The 21290-nt window shown below is 39.1% G+C and overlaps 1 protein-coding gene across 6 annotated transcripts in view; it reads left to right on the forward strand.

Moving 5' to 3' along the window:
* pde1cb (phosphodiesterase 1C, calmodulin-dependent b) overlaps window positions 1–17865 on the forward strand; it is a 119536-nt gene extending 101671 nt beyond the window's left edge. For 5 of the 6 annotated variants that reach the window (XM_004542927.3, XM_004542928.2, XM_004542929.2 and 2 more), the window contains 7 exons: window positions 5997–6117; window positions 7646–7727; window positions 8631–8751; window positions 11009–11184; window positions 11680–11913; window positions 12912–12974; window positions 14625–17865. In XM_004542927.3, the coding sequence (XP_004542984.2) occupies window positions 5997–6117; window positions 7646–7727; window positions 8631–8751; window positions 11009–11184; window positions 11680–11913; window positions 12912–12974; window positions 14625–14641 (814 nt within the window). In that variant the 3' untranslated portion in view covers window positions 14642–17865. The remainder of the gene's footprint in view (window positions 1–5996; window positions 6118–7645; window positions 7728–8630; window positions 8752–11008; window positions 11185–11679; window positions 11914–12911; window positions 12975–14624) is intronic. The other variant, XM_076876385.1, reaches the window with a different exon arrangement.
* Window positions 17866–21290: the final 3425 nt, after the last annotated feature.

Raw genomic sequence — 21290 nt, forward strand, 5'->3', positions numbered from 1 at the left:
TCTCACAGACTGACTTGGCTGTTGTGAACTGCTGATGTTCACATTTTATATTCTTATCTCTTATTATGCCACAGGGATGCCTAACTGACACAAACTAGGGAAAATAAATGGTACACAATTTCATCCCAGAATGGAATAATCATAAAAAAAGGAAAAGAGTAAAATTAAAACAAAGTCACTTATGGGATAAACTTTCATAAGTGCGTTCCCAAAATCTAATACAGACTACAAAATGAAGTAAACTTGTCAAGAAGGCTACCATGCAATCTCTTGTGTATTTTTTTTATTTATGTTGAAACCATACAAACCTCATAGATTGGCAACAGATGTGATGTAGCGTTAATGAGGCGAAGTGGGAGCCAAAGTAGGGCTACAGCTCGCAAGTGACCTTGCAAAGACGCTGTTTTTTAGGTTTTTAACTCTGGAAAATATCCAGAGAATAAAGTAAGAAAATGTCAGGAGTTGCCCTTTTTCAGCAAGACTGCGCACTTAAGATGCGTTCTCACTACTGCAAATACTCTGTTTGCTTAAGGCAAAGGGAAATGTTTGGAGAGACCGTGCAAGAGGAAGGACACGTGACGCCTTTTGTGAATTCAGTAGATATTTGCCTGCTCTGTTCTCACATAGGCTTGGTCGGATATTATGTGGATGTCGTACTAAAGGGGTTGTATATAAAGGCCTGTTTAATATCCAATCTCACTGCGATGGACACCTTAGGTTTGTACCTCTGACAGTTAATATCAGGCTGCTGTTCCTGAGTAAAAAATGACTCGAGCCACAGAGCTGTGAACCAGTGCAGAGAAAAGACCCACACATAAAAAATATGGATGGCAAATTATGCTGAGGTGGTTCTTAATGTTATCCGAGAGAGAATGGCTACAACTTTGCTTCTCTTTAAAATTCTTGCAGTGAATCTATATAAAAAACAAAGTTTAGGCCCTGCTTTGCTTAAACTAAATGGTAGTATTTATTTGTATTGTATTTATTTATTTATTGTCATTGTCAAGAACAATGAAATTGCGTTTGGGGCTTCCATACAACCCAAAAAAAAGAAGAAAATAATAAATACCCCTTAAAACCCAAGTGTACATATTTAACCCAGTGTGACTCCAATGCAATAAGACAATCCTTAGCAATAATGTTCGTAGAAATTCAGACAAAGACCTGAGAAACATGACAAAATACAACAATGCAACCCATTCAATATTATTGTACTGTGAGATATGATATCAGATATGATAGTTATCTATTTAAGAAAGAGGGGGGGGGGCAGGAGGGGGAAGAGAATAAAGATATGATGCACCAATGCAGACCAGTTCATTGCAATTAAGAAGTTGGATATGGTTATTGTCCGTGAGAGGGAGGCAGAGAGTTCAGGAGCCTCACAGCCTGTGGATACAGGCTGTTGGCCAGTCTGGATGTTCTGGCCTGTATAGACCTGTACCTTCTCCCTGAGGGCAGCAGATGGAAAAGGTGGCGCGCAGGGTGATGTTGGTCCCGCAGGATACTGTGCACCCTCCTCAGACAGCGAGTGGGGAAGATATTACTGATCTCTGGCAGACTTGTTCCAATAATTCTGCCAGCTTCCTTCACCACCCGCTGGAGTGCTTGCTGATCGGCCTTGGTGCAGCTGGGGTACCACACTAGAAATCCATACGTCAGAACGCTGCTGATGGCACAGTTGTAGAAGTTCAACATCAGAGATCTGGGAATGTGTGCGCTCCGCAGTCTCCTCAGGTAGTAGAGGCGCTGTTGGGCCTTCCGTACAACTGAGGTGATATGGTTGCCCCAGGACAGGTCCTCGGTCACAGTTACCCCCAAGAATTTAAAACTGCTCACCCTCTCCACCGCCTCACTGCCAATGAAGAGAGGCAGATGGTTGTTATGACCCCTCTTCCGGAAATCTACAATGATCTCCTTGGTCTTTTTGGTGTTTAAGACCAAGTTATTGTCGTTAGATATGTGCCTGATTCATTTAGAAGTTCTACATAATACTCTGTTGGTATTTTTAAGTGCATTAATGGTGTGCATCTTTTTAAGCACTTTAAGCACCCTAACACGACTGCAGTGACCGATAACTGTTGTACATGCAGACACTGAGCTGAAGCGTGCATACAGAAATAAAAACACTATCAAGCAAACTATCATGCAATGTGATGACTCATCAGTGCTGATGCAGCTGCCGCATTGACAAGAAACATGTTGACCTTCAGGGTATTCTTTTCACCGTGATAATGCCGAGCACTTATCTGAAAATTACTCAGAAGGCACTGATATGTAGATAAGTGGCTTCCTAAAAATATATATTGGTATCAACAATATTGTGTTCCCTGTATTTGTGAATATAACTTGAAAATTGCTGACCTGAAGGTAATCGTCAAGGGAGAGTATTGGGTGCTCACACACACACGCACACACGCAAGCATGCACCAAAATAAGAGATTGCAGTCTGCAGGGAGCTGTGATGCTGAATAGACTCTAATGTGAAGTAATTCAAACCAGACTGCTGCAGGCCTGCTTAGAGTGCACTTTAAGACCCAATCTGCCACAAATGGAATGAGGGGAAAAAACGTGAGCTAGTCTTTTTCACCTCTGTTTAACCTCTGCTATGCATGTATTATTGTGCCTGCATTTTCATGTGACTGCCTATTTTCTATATGCGTCTGTTCATGATTCAGTCCGTTTACCATGAGATTTTGATATTAGGTTGCGATTTCTCTAGAGCTGAGATGATCTTCATACTGTGTTTTAATGTGGAAGTAATATGAATGAAGAGGACTTTTGGATGGCTGGATGGAAGACTATACAGATAGACACATAGTGCTGGAGGTAGGGGGTTCCTTACTGTAATGAAAATAGTGCATTTCATCTTTTTGAGTACTGAAAATTAGATTTAATGGAAATGGGAGATGGCCTGTGTTTGTATAGCGCTTTCCTAGTCCCTAAGGACCCCAAAGCGTTTTACACATCCAGTCATCCACCCATTCAAACACACATTCACACTGGTGATGGCAAGCTACATTGTAGCCACAGCCGCCCTGGGGCGCACTGACAGAGGCGAGGCTGCCGGACACTGGCGCCACCAGGCCCTCTGACCACCGCCAGTAGGCAACAGGTGAAATGTCTTGCCCAAGGACACAACGACCGAGACTGTCCAAGCCAGGGCTCAAACCAGCAACCTTCCGATTACAAGGCGAACTCCCAACTCTTGAGCCACGATCACTTAAGATAGTTATAAATACGAAATTATACATGTATTGTACTATATGTTACTGTGATACCCATGATTATGTCTTTGTGATCTAAGAACTGGTGTCACAAAAGTGTGACCAACACAGTCATCACTCAATTGGCTGTTATTTTGGCTTCAAGCCAATATCTGTAAATCCTTGTGACTGCACGTGTGGTCAGCCCAGAAACAGAAAGACATAAAAACTCAAATCGACTACAGACTACGGGCTTTCTGGATCATGCTACATTTGTTATGTCCAGGATCACATTATGCTATGATTACACACATACACACAGACCCACAAGGTGCAAACAATACCAACTATGTTATCGCATTTAGTAAATAATCTACGTTTAAACAACAGATATGCAGTCATACTGTTTAAACACCTGCCACACTCCTCACAGCCGCCTTTGTAGTAGTTCTCACTACAGTTGGTGTCTCCAGGACCTCGTTATACTATGATTGCACATGCACACACACATAGACACACACATACACACACTTGAAGACTCGCAAAGTGAAAACAAAACCAGTTTTGTTGTCTTGCTGTCATGTTGGAATAATGTTTTTTTTTTAATATTCTAAGTGACTGGGGACGAAAAACTAAACTCAAGCCAGTGAATGTGCAGTAAAACATAAAAGACAATAAAAAGCTAACCTGTCACTTAGACTGAATTTCTTGTACAGACTCATTTCTGGACAGCTGCAGACTCTTGTGCAGCTGTGCCAGGGATACTTACCGTTATTGGCATTTTCTTGCATCTTTTCTGGGGTCTTTCATTAATCTTATCCAAGATTAATCTGCAATGTCTTTGTAACAACTTCTATTTTTTATTTTTTTTTTGCCAGGTTTTTGGCAAAACCTGAAGCTGGAACTTGGCAGATAAAGTACAGTGGGGCAAAAAAGTATTTAGTCAGCCACCGATTGTGCAAGTTCCCCCACCTAAAATGATGACAGAGGTCAGTAATTTGCACCAGAGGTACACTTCAACTGTGAGAGACAGAATGTGGAAAAAAAAATCCATGAATTCACATGGTAGGATTTGTAAAGAATTTATTTGTAAATTAGGGTGGAAAATAAGTATTTGGTCACCTCAAACAAGGAAAATCTCTGGCTCTCACAGACCTGTAACGTCTTCTGTAAGAAGCTTTTCTGTCCCCCACTCGTTACCTGTATGAATGGCACCTGTTTGAACTCATCATCTGTATAAAAGACACCTGTCCACAGCCTCAAACAGTCAGACTCCAAACTCCGCCATGGCCAAGACCAAAGAGCTTTCGAAGGACACCAGGAAAAGTATTGTAGACCTGCACCAGACTGGGAAGAGTGAATCTGCAATAGGCAAGCAGCTTGGTGTGAAAAAATCAACTGTGGGAGCAATCATCAGAAAATGGAAGACATACAAGACCACTGATAATCTCCCTCGATCTGGGGCTCCACGCAAGATCTCATCCCGTGGGGTCAAAATGATCATGAGAACGGTGAGCAAAGATCCCAGAACCACACGGGGGGACCTGGTGAATGACCTGCAGAGAGCTGGGACCAAAGTAACAAAGGTCACCATCAGTAACACACTACAACGGCAGGGAATCAAATCCCACAGTGCCAGACGTGTTCCGCTGCTGAAGCCAGTGCATGTCCAGGCCCGTCTGAAGTTTGCCAGAGAGCACATGGATGATACAGCAGAGGATTGGGAGAATGTCATGTGGTCAGATGAAACCAAAGTAGAACTTTTTGGTATAAACTCAACTCGTCGTGTTTGGAGGAAGAAGAATACTGAGTTGCATCCCAAGAACACCATACCTACTGTGAAGCAAGAGGGTGGAAACATCATGCTATGGGGTTGTTTTTCTGCCAAGGGGACAGGACGACTGATCCGTGTTAAGGACAGAATGAATGGGGCCATGTATCGTGAGATTTTGAGCCAAAACCTCCTTCCATCAGTGAGAACTTTGAAGATGAAACCAGGCTGGGTCTTCCAACATGACAATGATCCAAAACACACCGCCCGGGCAACAAAGGAGTGGCTCCGTAAGAAGCATTTGAAAGTCCTGGAGTGGCCTAGCCAGTCTCCAGACCTCAACCCCATAGAAAATCTGTGGCGGGAGTTGAAAGTCCGTGTTGCTCGGCGACAGCCCCAAAACATCACTGCTCTCGAGAAGATCTGCATGGAGGAATGGGCCAAAATACCAGCTACTGTGTGTGCAAACCTGGTAAAGACCTATAGTAAACGTTTGACCTCTGTTATTGCCAACAAAGGTTATGTTACAAAGTATTGAGTTGTATTTTTGTTATTGACCAAATACTTATTTTCCACCCTGATTTATGAATAAATTCTTTACAAATCCTACCATGTGGATTCATGGATATTTTTTTTTCACATTCTGTCTCTCACAGTTGAAGTGTACCTCTGGTGCAAATTACTGACCTCTGTCATCATTTTAGGTGGGGGAACTTGCACAATCGGTGGCTGACTAAATACTTTTTTGCCCCACTGTACTTCTGACTCACATTCATTTTTTAAAGCCAGAAACACAAAAATGATCTCAATCAATACAGTTTATCATGATACCTCCAAAATCAATTGGCTGCATTGCAAATGGTTATTTGTCCTTCTTTCCTTCTATCATTTTCTTTTTTCTTTAACAATAGCTTCTTTTTTCATTTATAAAAACACACATACAAAACATAAACCATTAGACTTTTCAAGAAAACAGCCGTGATGGCAATTTTTAAAACTGCCCGTCTTCTCTCTCTTAGCATCGACAAGCCAAAGGCGCTGTCCCTGCTGCTGCACACAGCAGACATCAGCCACCCGGCCAAGACTTGGGACCTCCATCACCGTTGGACCACCTCCCTACTAGAGGAGTTCTTCAGACAGGTGAGTTCCTCTGTTACGTCAGAGTAACATGTTGGATGATGGTGGTACAGTGTATGGTTTAGTGGTAGTTTAAATGTATGCAGAGAGAACATGGCATGCTTTTCAGTTGACCTCAGACACAAAGGTCAAATTTACCCTCAGCTGGCAGTTTACTAGGTAGTCATGCTGAGAACTAATCAAGCCTTTGGGGGAAGATCATGCTCTCCAATTTCATGAAATTCTGGAATTCAGGGTCATAAATCGGAAGTATATCGTTGCCATGATCAATAAGCCACATGTAGCTATCTATGTTTGAGTTTTTTATAACTTTGATTATATTTTGACAAACTGACACCTGTTAAATTTGCTGAATTAATTTATTAAAAAAAACCACCTAAGGTGTTATACATTAAAAATGATATCTTCCCTCCCCTTATGCCCAGCGGATTGCGACAGATGGATTCACCTCTCTGAGTCTTCTTATTAAAAGGGAGCTTTTCCTTCCCACTGTTGCCTTGTTCTTGTTGACAGGGGGTTGTCTGATTGTTGGGGTTTTCTCTGTATTATTGTAGGTTCTTTACCTTACAATATCAAGCACCTAGAGGTGAATTGAATATCTAGCGTGCAAGATTTATCGACTTTTAAATGCTGGCGTGAGATTGAAAATTTCTGAGGTGCTACTGCGCAGTCCAACAGAGCCTTAATGAAGACATGAGGTTGAAGAGAGGCATTGGAAATAATATCTTGAGATTTCTTGCTGATAGATGAAACACATGATTTGAAATGCAGTTTATTTATCTTTTGGTTTTAGTCATTGCTCATCTTTGTCGCTGGTGCATTGTATTAGTTTTTGGGTGCTATGTCAACAAAAGCGATTTATTCTTTTGATTCAGTCACACTCACATGAAGTGTGAAACACACTTCATGTGAGTGTGACATAAAAAAATGAAATATTAATATTGGGAAATAATGCTGTTAATGTGAAGCTTTTGCAAAACACTACCAACAAGAGAAATATGCAGTCACACCAGCAAATGTGTTTTTAAAAAGAACAACGTGCTCCATAGAAGATTAAAATGTACAGCGTGACAATGAATTTATGCTATAAATAATAAATGGCGTAATTGTAAATCTCATAAAGAAGGACAGACGTTTAAATGGTGCCACACTGCTTAAATCTCGTCCATTATTAATCCACATTGTTCCCATTATCAGTGCTATTGTTATTGTGGTTGCTTTCACGAGCCTTTTGTCTCTGGGGATACGAATTGCCGATAAATAGCCTCTCCAAAGAACATTGCCTCCCGACTCCACATCTCATCTGTTTGTGACAAAACAGAGGAGAAAATGAAACACATTTGCGGCCCAAACGCACTCGGGGAGGGGCTCAGACGAATCCAAGGTCTGTTGATAGAAGTGTGAGCATATGGTGTGCAGTGGTAAGTGTGTAGGCAAAGATGTGTGTGTGCATGTCTGCAGGGTGCGTCGTATTTGCCCAAAAATATCAAAGACAGGAGGATTTTGACTTAAGAAGCTCTTGTGTTTCCAGGGGGACAAAGAAGCTGAGCTCGGGCTGCCGTTCTCTCCACTCTGTGACCGAAAGTCAACGATGGTGGCACAGTCACAAATCGGTGAGAGGCTTCCCCACCCTCACATAAACCATCTGCACAATACAGTACGCCACTTTTTTTTGGGAAAAACATCTTGCAACTGAAGGAATTTTGCACTGAGGAATGGACAAACATTTGAACTAGCTAGAACACATTTAAAAGTGTAGAGGTTACATAGGCCAAAGGTGTATTTACTGTTTTCACAGAAGATTACTGAATCTATTGATATTTTTTGCATCACAAATTATTAAAAAGGCTAATTTTTATTTCGAGTAATTGAAGTCTGCCACATTTGAACAAGAAAATATCGGAAAAATGTGTAAAAGAAATAAAAATAAACCAAAATAAGCTATTTTATTCTGTCTCCACAGAAACACTAATCATATAGGAAACTGGCATCTATTTTGAAACAGCAGCTAATATTTGCTGATAAGCAGGCAGGTTTTGAGTTCCCTCTGAGGTTCACTCTTATTTCACTTTTGGTTCTATCATTCTCTCATCTTGACTTCTTTATTTGCTTCGCCAACAGGAATATTTTCTTGTACCTGGTATAGTTTTTAGTTAATTCTGTCCTTCAGACCTCCAACTAACTGGAAAAATCAAAGAACTGTCTTCTTTCTGTTTTTTATTGCTTTAGTTTTCCCGATAGATTTCTTACCCAGTGGCAAGGAAGAAAGGAAGGCTTATAGCCAACCAGTCTGAATGTGTCATTATTCTATAATTATTACATTGTGCAATCTACATCTACATCACACACTACATCAAACTGCTGTTTGCCCGTTTTACTAATTAACGTTAAAAAGAATATTTTTTTTTTTGCTCTGGGCTTCTTTTCTTCTTTTTAACCTTTAATAGCACAAAATAGACTGTGACTATATACCGCAGACATGCTAACATTACCTTTGCCGACGTCTTCATCTCCAGGATTCATAGACTTCATCGTAGTGCCAACCTTTACTGTGCTCACCGACATGATGGAGCGCATAGTCACGCCACTCATTGAGGAGGCCTCCCATTCCGGTTTGACTGGTTTCAGACGCTCAAGGTAAGCTGCAGTGGTTTCTCTCAGAGATCATTTAGGAATAAAAAAGTTTGTGCAGCTCAGTCGGAAAACCAAGCAGATGGAAGTGGGTGACTGTATGTAAATCACATTACATTTTATTCAACCAGCCTCGTCGATCAAGAATAAAAAAAACGTGCTGTTTTCTCTCCTCGTGTACCTTTCCAAGAAACTACTTGCTCAATGACAAGATTAGACCTCAACAACCCTGCTGCAATAACGGCATATCTAATGGAAGTATTGAGAACAGCAGATGAGTCTCCCATGAGTAATCCATTTCTGTGCGTGGAAATGTTTCCACCTTTCATCAAGCAGAGCTACACACCTTGAAATTGACATTTTAGTTCACCTCACCGTCCGTGATCGAGAATGAGCTGTGGTGCTGGATTGGCATACACAAAAGCCTCTCGAGATACAAAAGGAAGCGATTTTGCCTTCACTGGTTTAATTAATTGGCTCAATACTTTTCCTCCGGCCTCGTACTCAATCACGTATGTGCAAGGCTTTCAAAGTTCCCAAATAAGAAAGTACATTCCGCTTGCTTTTTTGTTCATAATATTTAAACTATAACGAGAAAGATAATTAAAAAACTTTAGTCTGTAAATTGTTTAAACTTTATGTTTTGTTAAGTGGGCTCATTGCAAAATAAAGCAGTACTTGGGGAGTCTGGCTCTGCATCTTTTGTTGCACCTGCACATCAATATCATCCTCCCTGTTCTCCTCAACAGCAGTCATTAGCATCACTCAGTGGGCCTCTAGTCAAAGCTAACCGAGTGGAAATCTCAGATAGTGTTGCCACTTGTGCAGTCTCTTTGTCTACGTACACACCTGGGTGCTTTTGATTTTCCTTGGACTGTTTCTTCACACCGTTTATAGCTGCTTTCAATCACCTGTAACTATGTCTGTCTCGCTTCCTATGATTATCCACCTCTGCTTCTTCCTTGCTTTTTCAACACGCAGACAAATCTAAAAGCTCAAGTTTTTTTTTAGCTGAAAAAGAATTTTTTTTGACATTTATGGTCCCCAGAGACAGATTCCTTCTGACTTTTAAGATCCCGTAGATTTTTTTTCCTAGGGCTAACGTCACTGACATTAGTAACTTTGAATTAAATATCTGCAACTATTAAAAGAATTGCAGGAAGCTGACGTTCTTGTACCTTACATAATAGATTTGGAATATCTTTTCTGATCCATTAAAAGGGGTCTTCCAGCAGTGTAGAACTGCAATTCCCTGCAGCTGGAGGTCTGTGACTTTTAGTGCCTATAATAAAAAGTCCCATTGTTCAGTCAGTCATGAGCACCTTCTAAATGCCCGACTTTTGTTTGAAAAACAGGAGCTTTCAAAGTGTGACATGATTAACAAATATGATGGCAGCAATTGGTACATTAACATGGAAGAGCAAGGTCAAAGAGTTAAAATGAACCAACCTGAAGTAAGTTCACAATCACAGATATGAACTAGGTCAGATAAATTCAAAACAACGATTCTTTACCCTCAAAAAGCATGAAGCAATAATTCCGAGTAAAATGTAACTGTGATGTATAAAATCAAAGGTTCATTTATTCACATAATGAATTGTTAAGAAAGATGTCCTTGGTATAAACTAAATACTGTATACCAGGCTAATAGATGTCATCAGACCAGATTGCATTAAACTTTTTTTGAGTATATATTTTTTTATTGCGCTGCCCTGGGGTATTCTTTTTCAGTGGCACCTCCTCCTACTGTCAACTCCCCAAACTAATTTCTCTATATCACTACAGAATCACACACAGGCTGATGGTAAAAGTAAAGAAACAAATTCAAGTATGTGTTTTGCCACTTTGCCGCTCACTGAGTAGGCACATTGGTTTACTAATTTAAAACAGCTTTTGCTGGCTTGTGGTATTACAATTTGGTTATGATTTGCATAATCAGTCTTTCATCAATATCTCCCATGAAAGACCAGATGATCTACGCAATGTGTTTTTTTTTTTTATTTGACTGAAATATCTGACATCTTTTCCGTTAGGAAATTGTTCTTGAAAACTCCTTAAAATCTTCAGCCAGTCTTGTGCAATGATGCTAATGCTTCCATTGTCTTAAACACCACCAGCTGCAGCCATGCAACTGCATTAACCTCTTTTCAGCAGATACATACCCAGTGATGGTAAAAGTGGCCCGATTTCAGTCTCTCAGAGCTGCTTGAATACCTCTAGATACTTTATCTCTTGTTTACATTTTTCTTTTTTGTCTGTCCAGTCTGAACAGTATTAGTTCAGATGAAAGCAAAAGGCACAGTGTCAAGAGCATGGGCTCCGACAGCAGCTCATCGGGCCCGGGCTCTCTCCTGACGGTGGACATGAAGAACTTCAAAGCGTTGTGGAATGAAGAAGTTTATCAAAACCGAGAGAGGTGGAAAGCCCAGGCCGCTAAAGGTATAGTACAGTTCGATCTAGTGAAAATATGGTGATTTATGGCCATGGTAAATCTGATCTGTCCAAACAGATCATGACCTTCTCCACAGAAAATTGGCTTTAAAAAGCTGCACTGCTTTCGACTTATAGGGAAGTTTTAACTGGCCTGCACAACAACAGCATTGGTGGGAACATGATCTGTTGAGACATGATGAAATAATACACCACTGCTGATCAGTATGTCAGTGTGGATTAATTTGTATTTAATTTACTTCATACTACAGTAGCACAAAAAACATTAGACTGAAGCTACATATGTCTTGTGAGTTGGTGGAGACCAAAAACAGAGCTAAAAGAAAGAATGTTAGACTTACATTTAAAGTCCACAAAGTACAGCTCCAGTGTGTTAACAAAAACACTGTTTGTTAATCCTCATCTCGAATTTTCCTCATTTAAAGTAAAAAATAAGGAGTTATGAATATTTCTAAACTGCTCCCATACTCCATTTTACCTCAGAAGCAGAGGAAAGAGCTAAAAAGGAAGCAGAGGAGCGAGCACAGCAGGAAGAGTCGATGGAGCCCCAGGAGGTCAAAGCAGAATCCGAACAGCCTGAACCAAAGGAGGACAAATTGGAGGGAGAGTCGCCCGAGTCGGAAGAGGTCAGCACACCACCAGATGGTAACACAGGGAAAACAGAGCAGGGAGCACAGCCTGGGAGTGCCACGCACAAGAGCCCCCCACTGCAGAACGGTACTTCCTTTAAAGTATGTAATCCCACAGCATGGCCGGCTTTTAAAAGACGTGACCTAAGGCCTGATCCTCTACATGTTGCAGTCAGTACATACAGTTTACTGACATGCAAACTTTTTCTGGGAGCTTAAGTGATCATAAAAGTTTGCAGAACATAGCTAACTTTTCCATGGAATTTGATATTGATCAGTGCATCAGTGTAGTCTTAGATTAACTTCCAAAATGTAACGTTTTAATGAAATCTTTCGAGTACATATGAATGTTTACAAAATATTTGTTAATTCCTAACTAGACTGGACCAAATCCCTCCCTTCAAAGTCAGAATAAAAAACTACCCACCCTTAAAGCAAATCATGGGATCTTTATGTCTTGTTTCATCAAAGCAGCACTCTGAAGTCCAGATACTGTGAACAGTATCCCATTTGAGATGAAAAAGCTTCACATCAGCACATATGAAAAGCTGAAATTAAAATATACGTGTCACTTGGACTGACTAATCAGTTTGATGGATTGTTGTAGCTTTTTAATCCAAGAATAGGTTTGTTATTGTATTAGAACAGAATGAGAAACACAAGGAGGATTTTTTCTATCCAATTTTTTAAATTTTGAAAAAAGAGAGCAAATGCAAAGTTCCTTTAATCATATTTTTAGCTTATGAGCATCAAATTTCCCCATTTTCATTTTCCCAGTGTTTGCTTCAAGTTTTAAAATATTATCATATTCAGTTTTTCTGACAGTATTATCAGCTTGTTCCATCTCTTTATACAGAGCATTACATTTACACTGAGCAAAATATTCTGTTTGGAAGTTGCAACTTTCCATCAGACTAAATTCTGTAGATTTAGGGATTGTACATAATTTACTGCTGCCTTCGTTATACAGACCATTCTGTGGGTCTGTATTTTAGAATTACTCATTGGACTATTGCATGTTTTTAAATGCTGATTTTAAATGTATAAGTACAGTCAGAATAGTAACACAACCATTTCTTTTTTCAGGAGAGCTGTCAGAAGGGGCCGAGTCTCCAGAAGGTGAAAAAGACAAAAACAAAGCAGTCGAGGGTGAGTGTAACCCTGCAGCCTGAAGCTACTGATAGAAAATAAAACTGAAATATCTTTATTTCCATCTATTTCTGTATGCAGGGCTGTGGAAAGTATTTGCCCCTTCCAGATTATTTTTTTTTTGTTTGTTTCAGACGTAAATATTTCAGATTATCAAAACTTTAATAATGGACAAAGACCACCTGTTACAAAATGCAGTTTTTAAATGATTATTTCATTTTTAAGAGGAAAAAAAAGCTATCCAAACTTACCAGGCACTATGTGAAAAAGTAATTACCTCCATACATGTAGTACGTGTACATGATTTAACAATTGTGTATGCATACATGATTGCATGAATGATTGTGATTAACCACATTTTTTGGAAAGCATTCAGAGTTCAGTTTCACTACCCACAATCAGGCCTGATTACTGCCAGACCTGCTGAATCAAGAAATCACTTAAATAGAAAGTGACAAAGTGAAGTAGGCTAGATCTCAAAAAGGAGCCGTGGTATGATTCTCAAAGGAGTCATGCCACAATTTAAAGAAACAGATGAGACACAAACAGTTTTTAGTCTGTAAAGTGTTACAAAGTGATTTCTAAGGCTTCCACAGTGAAAGCCATTATCCACAAATGGTGAAAACATGGAACAGCATAGAGCCTTCCCACGAGCAACAATGACTCATCCAGGAGGTCACAAAAGAACCCAAAACAACATCTACAGAACTGCAGGCCTCACTTGCCTCAGCTAAGGTCAGTGTTCATGATTCAACAACGCGAAAGAGACTGAAAAAAATGCTGTCGACCAAAAAATACCAACTTTAACTTTTTGAAAGGTTTTATTCCTGTTGCATCTGTGTAAAACTAACACTGCATTTAAAAAGAACATCATACCAACAGTCGAGCATGGTGGTAGTGTGATGCTCAGGAGCTTCTGTGCTGTTTCAAGACCTGGAGGACTTACTGTAAGTGATGGTACCATGAATTCTGCTCTCCACCAGACATTCCTGAAGGAGAACGTCCAACCATCAATTCATGCCCTGAAGCTGAAGTTCACTTGAAACATACCAGCAAGACAACCTCTGAATGGCTCAAAAGAGCAAAATGAAAGTTTTGCAGTGGCCTAGTGAAAGTCTGGACTTATATCAAATTAAGATGCGTGACTTTAAACAGGCTGTTCATGCTCAAAAACCCTCCGATGTGGCTGAATTAAAATAATTCTGCAAGGAGGAGTGGGTCAAAATTCCTGAAAGGTGGTGTGAGAGACTCATTGGCAGTTATCACAAATGCTGGATTGCAGTTCTTGCTGCCAAAAGCGACTCAACCAGTTTAGGGAGCAATTACTTTTTCACACAGATCTGGATAAAATGTTTTCCCTTAATAAATGAAATAATTGTTTAAAATCTGCATTTTGCATTTATTTGGGTTATCTTTGTCTAATAATAAAATTGTTTCAGTGATCTGAAACATGTAGTTGTGAGGAATGCAAAAAGAATAAGAACTCACCAAGGGGGCAAATACTTTCCACACCACTGTATCTCCCTTGAAATAAGGTAACTTACTAATTTTGTGAATCACAGTGTTGGAGTATTTGATTAGAAGATAACACAAATATATCATTTATTTCCCTAAATGATTAATATCTCTTTTCTGTTTGCCCCCAAACAGAGGTCGTGATGGAGTAAGTAAGCTGGGGAGTACCAGTGCCACTCTGTTGTCACTGTTGCTGCAACTTAAACCTGCTTTAAATCTTGCATGGGAGAACTCAGACTCACGTTAGAGAGTCATTAGTTGGACTGTGCCGCCCTCTACAGGACACTGAGAAACAGCCACCTTTGCTTCCCTGTCTTTATAATCAGCCATTTTTTTTCTTTTCTTTTGCTTTTATCACGTTTCTGCTCCCAGGCTCTCACGTGCATTATTCTTTTCTTCCTGCTTACTGATAAAGCCAGCTAAGATGATTTAATGACCTGATTTTTTCTTAAAGTATACCATCGATTTACTTTTCTCCAAGTATGTTCAATAAGTATGTTTCACATAGCCACATACACGTAGCCATTGTACAAGTCCCACTTTGCCTCAGCAGCTCTCTTCATGGTTTGGTTATAAAACTGAAAACCTTTTTTTGTGTTTTTAAGCAGTCACATATTTTAATTCTTCAATCACAGACAAAACGCAGACTTGTTTTGAAATGCAGAGTAAATGCACATTCAGAGGGACTCTTATCTGCTACATAGCATGTACAGTATACGGACATGTGTACAGCACTACTGTTTTATTCTCACGTAAAACGCTCTACCCCTTTGATTTGGAAGTTCCTGTTGGGAGCTTCTTATGGCCGCTGAAGCCACTTTAGACACATTAACATGCAATCTTCTCCACCGGTTGTGGCTCATTTTCCTCTGAACAATGCTTCCTTCCGTAGTGCTTTCCTCAGACATTGTGAAGTTTTAACACATTTGTGCTCCTTGCAGTCAGGAACATATTGTTGATGTCCTCTTTACTGTATATATTAGACAGTCTGTATATGTCTGGAGAAGGAGTAGAAATCTATCCACAATCCACCACAATTTTTGACATAGTTTAAAATAATAGTTGAAAACAATGGGAATGCCTCTTGTGCAATTTAAGACATATCACACACGCAAATCCATTCAAGTTTTTGTAAGATATAAAATTCTCTTTTCAGTACTTTTTTTTTTTTGGTAAAACAATTTGTATTGCTCATGTCACGTATGAATCATGCCCTAGATGTGTTTTAAGATCCTCACAAAGTTTGTCTTCTTCTCGATGCCTTCTTACATGGATGAAAGCTGTAGCAAAATGTCAACATTGTTTGCTGAAAAATCTTCTATATGTATTTTTGTTTCCTTTTCCAGCACAGTTACATAACAGCAGCTTCACCTTCTAGGTTGTGGGCGTAGTGTTTAATGTACATGTTTACAGTGTGCTCATACACCTATTAGCAGGCTGAATCCATCTGATGCATCACAGGCTATGAGTCCCCACTGTATCGCTTCTTGGTTGTTTGCCAAGGTTTTTAAGGCTTGTAATCTCGTGTACAGATGATGCAAATATTGCTTACTGTGCAAATGTAACATATTAAACCACTGCAATGCAGGTTCAGCTTTTACTATTAATGTAATACGTATAATTGGAAGAAAGGAAAAGAAGCATTGCGGCAGTATTTGCAGTATGATGGCTATGCTTTCGCCACAATAGTGCACTTTTATTTTATTTTCCTTGCATTCTTTTATTTGGAAATTCCCAAATTGACTGTGCTAAGGTCAAATTCCTGGCATTTAGCTGGCTTTTACAATAAGTTGTAAGCATACTATACATGTGTACACAGCTACTGATATGTATAGTATATATTATCCTGCGTTCTAAAAGGGGTTATTACCTTTTCCCCCTTTCATTTTTTTCATTGTAACAGGAACATCAGTTCTCTGGAGGGGTATGGCAGTTTTTCACGCGATGTAATCACATGCTGCTTTTTACCTAAAAAAAGGAAAAAATAAGAAAAGAAAAAACTAGAGTCATTGGTTATCAGGCCAACTGACTGAATGTGTGCCTCTATCTGTACTTCCGTTTTCACACCTTTCATCTGTAGGAAAATTTTGTGATGTCATTTTAATCTGTGCTGATCCGGTTAAGGTCAAACAAACCAGTTAATATCTTCCAACACACTCAAGATTTGAAAAACACGTTGTCTCTGTAAAGTCAGCAGAAGTAATGTATTTATGATCGCATATTTTGCTCTATTTCATTTAGATGCGTTTATTCTGGCTGTTTTGTGCTGTACGTATGTTGTCCCTCTGTTGTTTTATTGTACCGTTTTGCTCCTCCTTTGTCTTGGAGGATGGATTGTCAAAAACGTGCGTCTGTAACATGTAGGGACTTCTTTTTGTTTCTCCTCTATCTGTGTCACTGTGATGTTTTCTTGCACCAACTTTGAAGTCAGAAAAATTCAAGAGATTCATAAATGTAAATTTCTATTCTAACAGTCTCGCCAAATTAGATTGAAAAGAAAAATTTATTGCATCCTCACAATAGGCTGCTTGGTAAAACAGATTATAGTTGCCCTACTGAGGGACCAACACATGTACAGTCTTGTAGTTTGCTCTACCTTCCACTAGCTACTGTGATAGCCTACTGTATGAATATGTAACAGGAATTTATACCAACCATAATAGGAAACATAGCTGTTATGACATGTAAAGACTTCTGAACATGGTGTTTTGTAATGTTTACTATGAAACAAATCATTTGTTGTTCATTTAATGCTTTTTTTCCTCCTTGTTTAGTCTGATTCACTCTATAATGACTGATCTCAAACTGTTGAAATGACTGAGTTTAGATGGGTTTGAAGGATTTGTGTGTGCGTGTGTGTGCGTGCATCTTTGTGTGTGAGAAACTGCCACAAAATACTTAATGTGCATTTTCTGATCTCCTCACTGTGATCTTCTCTGTTGATGAGAGTATGATGAGATGAGTGTTTGTGGGAGAGAAACAAAAAGTGATGCAGTGGACTGTGTAAACCTGAGTGAACAATTCATTTTGAATCTATTCTAGTATTAGTTTTAAATGCTCCATCAGGCCAATACTCCTGATATGTTTGCTTTTATAAAAAGCATTCATAATATCAAAGTTAAATTGAGACAAAAAGGATAGGTGACATAAAAATAATAATTTTAAAGATGTTGAATTTCACTTTGTTCTGTACTACTCTCTACTACATCCCTGAATAAACAGACTGACTGACTGAGTGTGTGTGTATGTGTGTGTGTGCGTGCGTGCGTGCGTGCGTGCGTGTGTGTTGCTGTCCCATGCCGGCCAGGCGGCCGTGTGTGCCACCATGCTCTGTGACTGCACAGCCGTATCAATAAATCTTGATTCAAAGGGCTCAGATCATGTCTGCCTGTCTTCATTTCTGCAAAACACCATCTGACATTTTTAAAGATATAAAGATACTCTACATATTTTATACATAAGAGTATCTTTTTCAAGAAAATGACCGGAGCAATTATATATATAAAAGTCATTACTGAATCATGGTGAAAATTTCAAATCACTGGGTTAGAATATATAAAAGTAATTTTTCTTACATGACACAGGATGTGTTTGATCACATAAATGGCTTTACAGATCATCTACATGTTGTAGCTGTTTACTGTCACCAGGTGACAGTAAAAATATGTGAAACAGCCAGTTTGTGGGCTTTGCTGCTTTTGGCCTCACAGACAACAGTCCTGATCTGTGTTAAACCTGCATTGTTTTCTTTCATTTTCTTTTACCATTCAGGGGCAAATCTTCTGGTTTCAAAGACTTCTGGTCCCATAGAAGTCTATGAGAAAACAGCACTTGGACTTGACCTGCACAAACACTTTCCTGATGAGTTTATGGGCTCAATCTTTCATTTCAGGTCATGCTGCTGTAAATAAAATGGTAATAAGCATAAGAGAATGTCACAGCAAATAGATCCACATGTTTGATTTGGTAGACTTTTACACCAGATCTCTTTTCAGACATGATCCGCTAAAAAAGTTTGTCTCCTCTTTTGATTAAACCACATTGCAGATGTGTAAACTACCAAAAGCCATTGATTAATTAGAGCCATTAATAAAGTTTTAAATCTAGTATCTGAATTTGGGTCATTCAAGTCTCCAGCAAGGTGGATTATCTGGGATATGTCCATTGACTTGGGACAGGATTTTAGTGTTGGTGAGTGAATGTTTATTTGCCTGCTAGTTACATTTCTAATATTTCATCTGTGTCTGTGTCTGTATGCTACACAAGTATAGTTTATGGAGATACATTTTTTAACCAAAGTTGTTCGGATTAACAATTTCTCCCCCTTATACAAATATGGGTACTTTTGACTCCAGAAAGACCCATGTGGTCGGGTCCAGACACCAATTTGTGACACCATGGTGGATATGTCTAACTTTTATACTGTGTACAGCACAGGTGGGAAGTAACAAAGTACAAGTACTGCAACACTCGATGATACAGCATGTGGGGCATGTTATAAAGTGTTATCTAAGTACTAAATACTTCTGTGCTGCTTGGCATAAAGTGTGTCTGTTAGCTAAAGGTACAGTTGCTGTATATATAACTTTAATTGGAGATGGAAAAAGAAAACCGGACAAAAAAGCAAGAAGAGAGGATGTGTTTAAAGGTAAGGATGCAGTGATATTTGATAAACTGGAAATTTAAAGCTTACATTTAATGTCCCTATTAATTTTGGCATTTGTTTTTAATAAACATAAGATCCATACATGTGTTGGTGAAGTTATGTTCTGTCAGATGCACTGTAAAACAAAGTTAAGTATGCTAGCTGTGCATTTTTCAGTTTGGAGGGAAATACTAGGACGTCTAATGCAGGCCACACTGTCTAGTTTGCACTGGAGTTACAGTTAGGCACTGTACTGGGGTGGTGCAGCTCATTTGTGGTGTTCATGGTTAATGTTGGCTTAGATCACAGTTTACAGATATCAGATTAAGTTTAAGATGATTACTGATTCACTGAATTCTACCTTTTATAGTACTAGTACTAGTTTATACTGTTTAAGTTGGAGTTGGAAATGAGCCTCGATAGCTCATTTAACATCTGCAACAAGAGCAGCAGCACAGGTCAGCTGATCACAGGCTGTACACAGAAACTACTGCCACTCACAACAGAAATTATTCTGACTTTTAATAATTGATTCATTTCCCCACAATGAGTCACTACAACCAGCCTTGGAGTTCCTGCAGCACACACCACACTTTAAGGTGTGGAAACAAAGTCATCCATCCACAATGTATTAACCTTGTATTAACACAGCCAAAAGCAAAAAGAGCTATTAAATAAATCAATTCTTTGTTCTACATGACAGATGTTTAAACAGTCAACATTCATTAGAATTAGAATTTAAGTTGAAAAAGGTTTCCTTAATATTATTTTATTTTAGCTTTGCACAAAAATATCTTGTAGAAAGGTGCTCCAAAGACTTTTTACTTTTACACTTTCAGAACTTTTCAGAGCCTGTACCTTTTTACTTTAACCCAAGTAAAGAAGTTAAATGAATATTTTCAACAGTATATTCACTACTAACTTAGTGACAATTGTGCATACATTTGCCAATTATGTCGTACATTCATAAGGTAGATGAACTCATGAAAGTCCAATATAAAGTATGGAATTCTTAAAATCGTGAGTTATGCAAAACTAAAAGAAGAAAGTCCAACAGTGGAGCTGAGATGAGCATGACAGATCTGGCTTAAGCTGCAAAATACAGGAGAATCTGCATCTCAAACTAGGAGTGTTAACTTTGTAAAGTATGAAAGGAAAAGTTTTCTGACAGAAAGTTTTATTTTCTTTACAGTGTTCAGTCACACTTTAGTTAGATTAAGGTGATGGTGTATAACAGACTTTGAGCAATGTTTTCTCTTATCAGCAGGCACTTTTATACACTCACCAGTAGGGATGGGTATTGATAAGATTTTAACGATTCCGATTCCATTTTCGATTCTGTTTAACGATTCGATTCCTTATCGATTCTCTTATCGATTCTTTTTTTTTTAAAAGGAGAACACTAAAGTCGATTAGCTTAGAACTGTGTTTTATATCTTCTCTTTGAACAAGATAGAAATTTAGGAGTAACATGGCCTTACAAACCCAACAGTGAGATCTTAAGAGATCCACAGCCTAGGGCTCTTCAATGGGGTGTCACAGGGTCCCCAGGAAAAAAAAATGTATATGTAAAATAAATATTCTCCTGTAGCAATAACAAAGTTTAACATAAATTATTCTGTAGCAATTACACAAGAATATCCAGTAATGTCCTGCCTACAATTAAACACATTCACTTACCAAAGTGAAATCGGGGGCATCTGCTGTGGCAAATGGGTGCAAGCCTTTGACCACAAACTTAGACACTGCTGGGTAACATTCGTCTATCCTGGCCTGAAAGGAGACGCTACCGGTAGACTGCAGCGAGAACTGCCAGCATCTGAGCCAGCCAGACTCTGTCTCTCTCATCATGGTTATCTAAATGCAACCCACAGTAATAGCAGGTTTTGTAATAAGGTAAATCGCGCTAACATAATATGCAATGCTAATTGATTAGTTACCTGCAGTATTAACGGGAGAGGACATGGAAACGCTACCGCTGCTGCTGGGTTGAGCTTCGCTAGTCCGGAGCGGATCAAAAACACGACATTCGTTGAAAGCAATCGCGTGTTTTTTGAGCAAATGCTTTTGCATATTCGTAGTGTTTCCTCCCTTTGATGAAATCTCTACTTTGCAAGTATTGCACGTTGCCCCGTTGTCATCCTTTCTCATAAAGT

This window comes from Maylandia zebra, linkage group LG18 (assembly GCF_041146795.1).
Source record: "Maylandia zebra isolate NMK-2024a linkage group LG18, Mzebra_GT3a, whole genome shotgun sequence".
NCBI lineage: Eukaryota > Metazoa > Chordata > Actinopteri > Cichliformes > Cichlidae > Maylandia > Maylandia zebra.